This window comes from Anolis sagrei, chromosome Y, assembly GCF_037176765.1.
Source record: "Anolis sagrei isolate rAnoSag1 chromosome Y, rAnoSag1.mat, whole genome shotgun sequence".
NCBI classification, from domain to species: Eukaryota; Metazoa; Chordata; class Lepidosauria; order Squamata; family Dactyloidae; genus Anolis; species Anolis sagrei.
In genome coordinates, this window is record NC_090035.1 from 81544495 (window position 1) to 81556064 (window position 11570).

Genomic DNA, 11570 nt, shown 5'->3' on the forward strand with positions numbered 1-11570 from the left:
GTAACAGACAAGAAAAATGGGTACCCCTTTATTTCCACTTTATTTCTGTAACCACATGCTCTGCTTGACAAATGATTGCGGCTTTGCATCCTTTTCAGCTGAATCGCTAATAAACCTCGGTGGCACTTTCTTCAACTTTGGTGAGATTCTTTTTGGGAACTTAGGGAAAATAAATTGCTTAAAATTAGGCTTCTCTTTGCTCACCAATGTAGCGATCCCTCTTTGGTGGGGCCACAGGGTCTCTCCTCCTGGGGTAGACACTTCTAAAGTTCCTATTGACTTCAGTTGCAGGTTCAAGATAACTCCGTAGTCAAAGGTTGAGTCCAGTGGTCAAACGCCGGGAATTCAAGAAACAAAGTCCTGGGATCAAGAGTCTATACCGTAGTCAAAAGCCAGTCCAAAGATTCAAGTTTCCAGGATTCTAAGAGTTCAGGAGACAGGTCAGGATACCAAAAATCCAGAGACCTGGGGGGGAAACCAGCAGCATCCACCACCAAAATATGATAAATACTTTTTTTCCCAAAGATCATTTCCCAGGCTCGCTCCTTATATCCAGAAACACCCAGCTGCAACCTATCTCTTGCATACCTCCACCCTTAATTGCATGGCTTAATGCTCTCGGATACTGGGAACTGTAGTTTTGCAAGGTCTTTGGTCTTCCCTGCCTAAGAGCACTAGCATTCTTTAGCAACAAGGACTAAAAGGCCTTGCAAACTATAACTCCCAGGTTTCCATACCATTTGGGCCATGGCAGTTTTAAACCACCTTGATTCTACAGTGTAGGCGAGTAAAACTGCAACTCCCAGGATTAGTAAAACTGCAACTCCCAGAATTAATAAAACTACAACTCCCAGGATTAGTAAAACTGCAACTCACAGGATTAGTAAAACTACACCTCCCAGGATTAATAAAACTACAACTCCCAGGATTAGTAAAACTGCAACTCCCAGGATTAGTAAAACTGCAACTTCCAGGATTAATAAAACTACAACTCCCAGGATTAATAAAACTACAACTCCCAGGATTAGTAAAACTGCAACTCCCAGGATTAATAAAACTACAACTCCCAGGATTAGTAAAACTGCAACTCCCAGGATTAGTAAAACTGCAACTCCCAGGATTAGTAAAACTGCAACTCACAGGATTAGTAAAACTGCAACTCACAGGATTAGTAAAACTACACCTCCCAGGATTAGTAAAACTGCAACTCCCAGGATTAGTAAAACTGCAACTCCCAGTATTAGTAAAACTACAACTCTCAGGATTAATAAAACTACAACTCCCAGGATTAGTAAAACTGCAACTCCCAGGATTAGTAAAACTACAACTCCCAGGATTAATAAAACTACACATCCCAGGATTAGTAAAACTGCAACTCACAGGATTAGTAAAACTACACCTCCCAGGATTAGTAAAACTGCAACTCCCAGGATTAGTAAAATTACAACTCCCAGGATTAATAAAACTACAACTCCCAGGATTAGTAAAACTGCAACTCCCAGGATTAATAAAACTACAACTCCCAGGATTAGTAAAACTGCAACTCACAGGATTAGTAAAACTGCAACTCCCAGGATTAGTAAAACTGCAACTCACAGGATTAGTAAAACTGCAACTCACAGGATTAGTAAAACTACACCTCCCAGGATTAGTAAAACTGCAACTCCCAGGATTAGTAAAACTGCAACTCCCAGGATTAGTAAAACTACAACTCCCAGGATTAATAAAACTACAAATCCCAGGATTAGTAAAACTGCAACTCACAGGATTAGTAAAACTACACCTCCCAGGATTAGTAAAACTACAAATCCCAGGATTAGTAAAACTGCAACTCACAGGATTAATAAAACTACAACTCCCAGGATTAGTAAAACTGCAACTCACAGGATTAGTAAAACTACACCTCCCAGGATTAGTAAAACTGCAACTCACAGGATTAGTAAAACTACACCTCCCAGGATTCCCTATCCTTGAGCGGTGTCAAACTGGATTAACTCCGCTGTGTTGATGTTGACTGTGCACTGTCTGTGCTGTCTGTGGGAGCCACAAGCCCAGAGATCTGAGGCGCAGAAAATGAGCCAGGAATCTGAATCCCATCATCCTCATAATCACATAATATCTCAGCCACAAGAAAATCAATATAATTAAAATATGCTTTAAAATAACAGCCTTGTGGCCATCTCTAGCTGAATTCTTTAATCGGAGACTCAGCATCACTCCTCCGTCTCTTGCAACTGGTAGTAGATATGTTGCTGTGACACTGACTCAGCATCACTCCTCCGTCTCCTGCAACTGGTAGTAGATACGTTGCTGTGACACTGACTCAGCATCACTCCTCCGTCTCCTGCAACTGGTAGTAGATACGTTGCTGTGACACTGACTCAGCATCACTCCTCCGTCTCCTGCAACTGGTAGTAGATACGTTGCTGTGACGCTGAGCCTCAACAATCAAGCTCCATTTCCAATTGTCATCATTTTCATTGTCGATGTTAATATAATTACCTGAAGGCCTGGTCCCACATCCAAGTTTTAAAGTTCTTTCTAAATGAGAGGAGGGATGAAGAAAACAAATGGTTAGGAGCTTACTCTGCCCAGGACAAAGAACGGAAATTTTCCAGTGATTTGCAGAAATCCCTCATCGGCCGTCATGGAAACCTCTAAATCTCACAAGAAAGCTTCAAGGCTGGATAACGGAGGGAAAAATGTGGATCTCTTCTGAAGTCCCGGGATTTTTTGCCTCTCTTGAAAACCCATGATTTAGTATTGTGTGGAAGTGCCCTTAGTTGTCGAGCTCTGGACAACTTTCAGCTTAGGGTCAGTATCCCTCTTAAATTGTGGTGCCCAGAACTGTATTCCAGGTGAGGTCCAATCAAAGCAAAATACAATTTGCATTTCATTGCTTCACTGCCCACTTGTGACACAGATGGAGTACTTCCTCATTCTTTTACATGCTGCTGGAGAGTTTTATGGCGTTGTAAATTAGTTAAATTACCCTCCCCGCATAAGTGGTACCTAAATTTCCTACTTGAGAGATGCAATTATCTTTCGGGCTGCAAAGGTCGACAGCAAGCTAGACAAACGGTCGAAAGCTTACTCAAAGTCATCCAAGAGCATTAAATCATACCCATTTCCAGCTGTAGAGTCAAGGCAGTTTGAAGCTGCCATGGCCCAAATGCTATGGAAACCTGGGAGTTATAGTTTTGCAAGGCCTTTTAGTCCTTGTTGCCAAAGAATGCTAGTGCTCTTCAGCAGGGAAGACCAACGACCTTGCAAAACTACAATTCCCAGTATCCAAGAGCATTAAGCCATGCTCATTTAAAGCTGTGCCAAACTGCCATCGTTCAACAGTAGGTGCAACAATGGTAAATGTTAACTCATTGCTTTTCTTACATCAGAACCAAGCTTGCATCCGCACTGCAGAGATAATGCAGTTTGGCACCAGGTGATTGAATCCTGGGTGTTGTGGGTCTGCAGTGCTTTTTAGCCAAAGAGTGCAAACTGAGTGCAAAAGAGTGCAAGGCTGACTTTAAACTAATGACCTTTCGGTAAGTAGTGATTTTAATGCAGCTGATTCCCAACCAGCTGTGCCACAACCCAGGACCAACAGGTCTGTATGTGGATCTCTTCTGAAGTCCCGGGATTTTTTGCCCCTGTTGAAAACCCGTGATTTAGTGCTGTCTGGAAGTGCCTTTAGTCGCCGTACTCTGTACAACTTTCAGCTTAGGGTCAGTATCCCTCTTAAATTGTGGTGCCCAGAACTGTATTCCAGGTGAGGTCTGAACAAAGCAAAATACAATTTGCATTTCGTTGCGAACACCAGGTCATTTTGGAACAAGTTCAAAACAATCTCCCTCTTTCCCGAAGGACATGGGAGCAGGTGAAAGAGATGGGCAAATGTCCCCTCGGTCCCCCTCCGAAGAGGTCATTGCCCGATTGTCCCAAAGGGAGAAGTGAAGGGAAGGCACCCAGGGCAGTGGTCAGTGTTAATGAGTGACCAGAGGCAGAGGGGGGGAGTGGGAGGCTTGATGCCCTTCGCAGAGAGAGTCAGAGAGTCTTGGGTCCGGATCTGTGCTGAGTCTCCTTTCTTGCAGCCATGAAGCTCCTCGTTGTGCTATTCACCTTGGCTGCGGTCACGGGTGAGTGCCACCTCTTCTCTTGGGTGCATCTACACCGTAGAATTAATGCAGTTTAAGACCACTTTTAATTCACATTGCTCGGTGCTATGAAATCCTGGGAGTCGCAGTTTGCACTCTTTGGCTAAAAAGCACTGCAAACCCACAACATCCAGGATTCTATCGCATGGTGCCAAACTGCATTATCTGTACAGTGCGGATACAAGCTTGGTTCTGATGTAAGAGATGCAACGAGTTAACGTTAACCATTGTTGCACCTACTGTTGAACAAATGCAGTTTGGCCCAGGTAGATATGGGCATGGTTTAATGCTCTTGGATACTGGGAATTGTAGTTTTGCAAGGTCATGGGTCTTCCCTGCCGAAGAGCACTAGCATTCTTTAGCAACAAGGACTAAAAGGCCTTGCAAAACTATAACTCACAGGTTTCAATATTATTTGGGCCATGGCAGCTTCAAACTGCCTTGACTCTACAGCTGGAAATGGGCATGGTTTAATGCTCTTGAATACTGGGAACTGTAGTTTTGCAAAGTCGTTGGTCTTCCCTGTCGAAGAGCACTCTTTAGCAACAAGAACTAAAAGCCCTTGCAAAACTATAACTCACAGGTTTCAATATTATTTGGGCCATGGCAGCTTCAAACTGCCTTGACTCTACAGCTGGAAATGGGCATGGTTTAATGCTCTCGGATACTGGGAATTGTAGTTTTGCAAGGTCGTCGGTCTTCCCTGCCGAAGAGCACTAGCATTCTTTAGCAACAAGGACTTAAAGGCCTTGCAAAACTATAACTCACTGGTTTCCATACAATGGACCCTGGCAGCTTCAAACTGTCTTGACTCTACAGCTGGAAATGGGCATGGTTTAATGCTCTCGGATACTGGGAACTGTAGTTTTGCAAGGTCGTTGGTCTTCCCTGCTGAAGAGCACTAGCATTCTTTAGCAACAAGGACTAAAAGGCCTTGCAATACTGTAACTCCCAGGTTTCCATAGCATTTTTTGGGCCATGGCAGCTTCAAACTGCCTTGACTCTACAGCTGGAAATGGCCATGGTTTAATGCTCTCGGATACTGGGAATTGTAGTTTTTGCAAGGTCATGGGTCTTCCCTGCGGAAGAGCACTAGCATTATTTAGCAACGAGGACTAAAAGGCCTTGCAAAACTATAACTCACAGGTTTCCATACCATTTGGGTCATGGCAGTTTCAAACCTCCTTGGGTCTACAGTGTAGGCAAGTAAAACTACAACTCCCAGGATTAATAAAACTACAACTCCCAGGATTCCCTAGCCTTGAGCGGTGTCAAACTGCATTAATTCCATAGCAGAGATGCACCCTGTCTTTCCAAAGGGTTTTGCAGCTAAAGCCATAATTCACTATTTTTTTATTTATTGGAAAGGATTTGTTGATCTTGTTTCATTTACATCCTCCTGGGAGACACTTTGGGAAAGTCGCGCTCTGTCAGCCTCAGAAGATTTTGTCCACCCACCCCTGTCCCAGAGATTTATAGTTCACCAAGGACACCGGAAGAAAATATGATTCACCCCCACCTTTCCTATGAGATTTAATTGTTTGCATAAAGTGGTACCTAAATTTCCTACTTGAGAGATGAAACTGTCTTTCGGGCCGCATAGGTTGACAGCAAGCTAAACTATTAATGGTCGGGAGCTTACTCCGACCTAGGTTGGCTTTGAACTTATGATCTCTCAGTCAGTAGTGATTTAATGCAGCTGGCTACTAGCTAGCTGCGCCACAGCCCGGTCCTTTGCATGGCAAAAGAAAGAACAAACCTTTCCTGCCTTTTTTCATACCCACCACTTACCCGTCATCAACCAGGGACACAAATGAATGATGCACCCCTCGTCGTGAATGTCAGAAGGACATGATTGAGCCTTTCCAGTCTGTGAATGTCATATAATGCATCACCACCCACTTAATCATTCAGCAGGTGTGTGACCACATGTCCATTAGAACTGTATTTTACATAATATGATAACTGTCAATGCATTCCTGTCTAACAATGCATTCCCTATTTAACAGTCTATGCAATGCATGTTTACATTTGTCTTTTTGGCACTAACCATGCTTGCATCCTTTCTGGCCAGATCGTAATGAAAGCCTCTGAATCATAGAATCATAGAATCATAGAATCAAAGAGTTGGAAGAGACCTCATGGGCCATCCAGTCCAACCCAATTCTGCCAAAAAGCAGGAATATTGCATTCAAATCACCCCCTGACAGATGGCCATCCAGCCTCTGTTTAAAAGCTTCCAAAGAAGGAGCCTCCACCACACTCCGGGGCAGAGAGTTCCACTGCTGAACGGCTCTCACAGTCAGGAAGTTCTTCCTCATGTTCAGATGGAATCTCCTCTCTTGTAGTTTGAAGCCATTGCTCCACATCCTAGTCTCCAGGGAAGCAGAAAACAAGCTTGCTCCCTCCTCCTCCCTGTGGCTTCCTCTCACATATTTATACATGGTTATCATATCTCCTCTCAGCCTTCTCTTCTTTAGGCTAAACATGCCCAGCTCCTTAAGCCGCTCCTCATAGGGCTTGTTCTCCAGACTCTTGATCATTTGAGTCGCCTTCCTCTGGACACATTCCAGCTGCTTGTTATCATCCTACTGTGCGTATTCTTTAATCTGAAACGTTAGGTGTTATTGTAAACTAGCTGTCCCCTGCCACGCGTTGCTGTGGCCCAGTCTGTGTATATGTGTTTTGTGTGTGTATATGTGTGTATATATATTTGTGTATATATGTATATGTGTGTTTACGTATATATGTCATTTTTCACATGAGTTGTAATGTATTTTTTTGTTTTTTGGCTTTTTAAGTCCCTTCTGCTGTGTTTTTCAGTGTTTTTATGAGTGATGGTCACTCGTTGGCCAGATAAGTGTCTTGTGTCCAAATTATGTGTCAATTCATCCAGTGGTTTTTGAGTTATGTCAATCCCACAAACTAACATTATATTTGTATTTATATAGATGCTTGCCAGGCAGGGCCCTCTTTTATCCGCGGTCCATGGTCTCAATTCGACCTCAAAGCGAGCAATGAAAAGGCTGATATGTTTGATTCTGGTTTTGTCTTGCAGGGGGCCAAGCCATGACCATCAGAGAAGCCCCCAGCTCAGAGCCCAAGTTAAGAGAGTTGATGGACAAAATATACGTGTTTGGGTACGGTGGCTTCACTGCCGTGGCGGTGACCTTAGAGAAAATCGCCTTCTCTGCACCTAGCACGATTATCAGGTAAGGACCCCCAGAGTGATATGGCTGGCTGCAGCACTTGAATTTCCATGGCTCAATGCTATGGAAATTGTAGTTTCACAAGGTCTTTGCCTTCTCTGCACAAGAGGGTGGGTGCCTGGCCAAACTGCAACTCCCAGGAATCCTTCACATTGAGCTATGGCAGCTCAAATGAAGCCAAACAGTAGTACTTGTACTATGTTTGGTGCCACCCTATGTTTAATATGTTTGGTTCCAACTTTGGTGCCACCCAGAAATTTAGCATTGACAGATTAGAGAGATGGGCCAAAACTAACAAAATGAAGTTCAACAGTGACAAATGCAAGATACTCCACTTTGGCAGGAAAAACGAAATGCAAAGATACAGAATGGGGGATGCCTGGCTCGAGAGCAGTACATGTGAAAAAGATCTTGGAGTCCTCGTGGACAACAAGTTAAACATAAGCCAACAATGTGATGTGGCGGCAAAAAAAGCCAATGGGATTTTGGCCTGCATCAAGAGGAGCAGAATGTCTAGATCTAAGGAAGTAATGCTCCCCATGCTCTATTCCGCTTTGGTTAGACCACATCTGGAATATTGTGTCCAATTCTGGGCACCACAATTCAAGAGAGATATTGACAAGCTGGAATGTGTCCAGAGGAGAGCGACTAAAATGTTAAAAGGTCTGGAGAACAAGCCCTATGAGGAGCGGCTTAAGGAGCTGGGCATGTTTAGCCTGAAGAAGAGAAGGCTGAGAGGGGATATGATAGCCATGTATAAATATGTGAGAGGAAGCCACAGGGAGGAGGAGGGAGCAAGCTTGTTTTCTGCTTCCATGGAGAATAGGACGCGGAACAATGGCTTCAAACTACAAGAGAGGAGATTCCATCTGAACATGAGGAAGAACTTCCTGACTGTGAGAGCCGTTCAGCAGTGGAACTCTCTGCCCTGGAGTGTGGTGGAGGCTCCTTCTTTGGAGGCTTTTAAGCAGAGGCTGGATGGCCATCTGTCAGGGGTGATTTGAATGCAATATTCCTGCTTCTTGGCAGAATGGGGTTGGACTGGATGGCCCATGAGGTCTCTTCCAACTCTTTCATTCTATGATTCTATGATTGCAAGTCCCATCATCCCTCACAAGCCTGAAAGGTAGGCCTTCAGTGAAGGAATCAAAGAATCATGGAATCCTAAAGTTGGATGGGACTCCCAAGGGCCATCCAGTCCAACCCCGAGTCTGTCACAAAGCAAGACACCATTGTAGCTCTCCTGACAGATGGCCATACAGCCATCTTACGCATCTATTGCTGCACCTTAGAATTGCATTGGCTTCTTTAGCTGCTGCATCAAACTGTTGGCTCATCTTCAGCTTGTGGTCCTCTAAGACTCCTAGATCCCTATTATATGGACTGTTTCCATGCCCCATTCCTATATCTCTTGCATTTGATGTTTATTGTCTAAGGGTAGCACTGTTTAGGGGAGAAAGTGTTGTTGAGCAATTTAGAGTGGCTGTGGATAGAGAGATCCAAGCCATTGTGGGTTGCCTAGTGAGAAGAAAAGCCAGTATACACAAAGGTCTGCCTCAAGGTTTCCTTCAATGGTGGAAGTATCTGTTTTTGCTTCTTTGCAGCTCGCTGCTGGCGAAAACCTACGAGACTCTCCGGGAACAAGAGGCAGAACTTCCTCCGGAATTTCGGGAAGCGAAGGAGTTCCTCGAGGCCGTCTTGGAGAAGACTTTCCGGGTTTATGATCAGTTGAAACGATACGACTCTGACGGGTTGGAAAGGGTCATGGAGGCGCTGGCGCTGTACGTGGACCCAGTGGCTTCCAAGGCGCTTATGGGCGTGGAGTGGCTGGAGGAGAACATCAAGCCCACGGTGGTCGAAGCGTTCCAGGCGTACGAGAGAGGCCTGGACCAGGCGATGGAGTCCCTGAAGATCCAAGTGTTCTCTTACTCCAAGGAGCTGCAAGCTAAGGAGATGCAAGAATTTGGAGACAGCCTCCAGGCCTCCATGGTTGAAGCAGCCAAGAAGCTCCTGTTGGGGATGGAGACCCTCAGCAAGCACTCAAAGCCCTACTGGAGCCCCTTCCTCAAGGAGTACAAGAAGTACGAGCCAGGGCTCAGAGAGTGGATGGAAAGGCCATTGATCCCCGCTCAGAAAAAAGACTGACCCTAACACCTCCCTAATGACCCCTTAATCCAGTTCCTCAGGTTGTGGTGACCCCCAACCATAATTTCGTTGCTACTTCATAATTGTAATTTTGCTACTGTTATGAATTGTCATATAAATATCTGATAGGCAGGATGTATTTTCATTCACTGGATATACCCAAATACCCAATATACCCAAATTTAAATACTGGTGGGTTAGGGTTAGGGTTGGGGTTGGGGTTAGGGTTACAGTTGGGGTTGGGGTTGGGGTTACGGTTGGGGTTGGAGTTGGGTTTGGGGTTGGAGTTGGGGTTGGGTTGGGGTTGGGGTTAGGGTTACAGTTGGGTTTGGGGTTGCGGTTGGAGTTGGGGTTGGGGTTGGGGTTAGGGTTGGGTTGGGGTTGGGTTGGGGTTGGGGTTGGGGTTAGGGTTACAGTTGGGGTTGGGGTTGGGGTTGGAGTTGGGGTTGGGGTTAGGGTTACAGTTGGGGTTGCGGTTGGAGTTGGGGTTGGGGTTGGGGTTAGGGTTACAGTTGGGGTTGGGGTTGGGGTTAGGATTAGGGTTACAGTTGGGGTTGGGGTTGGGGTTGGGGTTGGAGTTGGGGTTGGGGTTAGGGTTAGGGTTGGTGTTAGGGTTAGGGTTAGGGTTAGGGTTAGGGGGGGAGGTTGATTTTTTCATTTGGGAGTTGCAGTTTGCTGGGATTGGTAGTTCACCTACAATTGAAGAGCATTCTGAACTCCACCAAATACCAGATATACCCAAATTTGAATACTGGTGGGTTTGGGTCATGGTTAGGGCTGTTAGGGTTAGGGTTAGGGTTAGGGTTATGGTTAGGGTTAGGGGGGAGGTTGATTTTGTCATTTGGGAGTTGTAGTTTGCTGGGATTGATAGTTCACCAACAATCGAAGAGCATTCTGAACTCCACCAATGATGGAATTGAACCAAACTTGGCACACAGAACTCCCATGACCAAGAGAAAATACTGGAAGGGTTAGGTGGGCATTGACCTTGAGTTTGGGAGTTGTAGTTCACCTACATCCAGAGATCACTGTGGATTCATGCAATGGATGGTTCTGGACCAAACTTGGCATAGATGCTCAATGTGCCCAAATGTGGTGGGTTAGGGTTAGGGTTAGGGTTAGGGTTAGGGTTAGGGTTAGGGTTAGGGTTAGGGGGGAGGTTGATTTTGTCATTTGGGAGTTGCAGTTTGCTGAGATTGATAGTTCACCTACAATCGAAGAGCATTCTGAACTCCACCAATGATGGAATTGAACCAAACTTGGCACACAGAACTCCCATGACCAAGAGAAAATACTGGAAGGGTTAGGTGGGCATTGACCTTGAGTTTGGGAGTTGTAGTTCACCTACATCCAGAGATCACTGTGGATTCATGCAATGGATGGTTCTGGACCAAACTTGGCATAGATGCTCAATGTGCCCAAATGTGGTGGGTTAGGGTTAGGGTTAGGGTTAGGGTTAGGGTTAGGGTTAGGGTTAGGGGGGAGGTTGATTTTGTCATTTGGGAGTTGTAGTTGCTGGGATTTATAGTTCACCTACAATCAAAGAGCATTCTGAACTCCACCAACTATGGAATTGAACCAAACTTGGCACACAGAACTCCCATGACCAAGAGAAAATACTGGAAGAATTTGGTGGGTGTTGACCTTGAGGTTTGGAGTTGTAGTTCACCTACATCCGGAGAGCACTGTGGACTCAAACAATGATGGATCTGGACCAAACTTGGCACAGATACTCAATATTCCCAAATTTGAACACTGGTGGAGTTTGGGGAAAATAGACCTTGACATTTGGGGATTGTAGTTGCTGGGATTTATAGTTCACTTACTATCAAAGAGCACTCTGAACCCCAACAATGATAGAATTGGGCCAAACTTCCCACACAGAACTCCCATGACCAACAGAAAATACTGGAAGGATTTGGTGAGCATTGACCTTGAGTTTCCATCACATGGAGCCATGGAAGTTGTAAAGCAGTCTCAAACCGCATTCATTCCTCAGTGTAGATGGACTGGGGATGGAGTGGGCCACTGGTATAGTCTGCAAGATCATTTGCTAAATTGG

The 11570-nt window shown here is 45.1% G+C and overlaps 1 protein-coding gene across 1 annotated transcript; it reads left to right on the forward strand.

The window, feature by feature from the left end:
• Positions 1 to 3995: 3995 nt before the first annotated feature.
• On the forward strand, positions 3996 to 9643 carry LOC132780623 (uncharacterized). The gene is made up of 3 exons (XM_060784352.2): positions 3996 to 4136; positions 7213 to 7366; positions 8968 to 9643. Exons 1-3 carry the CDS (start codon positions 4094 to 4096, stop codon positions 9506 to 9508), a joined length of 738 nt encoding a protein of 245 aa, XP_060640335.2. The 5' UTR covers positions 3996 to 4093; the 3' UTR covers positions 9509 to 9643.
• The last annotated feature ends 1927 nt before the right edge of the window (positions 9644 to 11570 follow it).

What these genes read in the sequence shown, in the direction of transcription:
- LOC132780623 (XM_060784352.2), top strand. Translation starts at nt 4,094, where the DNA reads ATGAAGCTCCTCGTTGTGCTATTCACCTTGGCTGCGGTCACGG. An exon ending in CACCTTGGCTGCGGTCACGG is followed by an intron (nt 4,137 to 7,212) that starts GTGAGTGCCACC and finishes TTTGTCTTGCAG; the next exon opens with GGGGCCAAGCCATGACCATC. An exon ending in GCACCTAGCACGATTATCAG is followed by an intron (nt 7,367 to 8,967) that starts GTAAGGACCCCC and finishes GCTTCTTTGCAG; the next exon opens with CTCGCTGCTGGCGAAAACCT.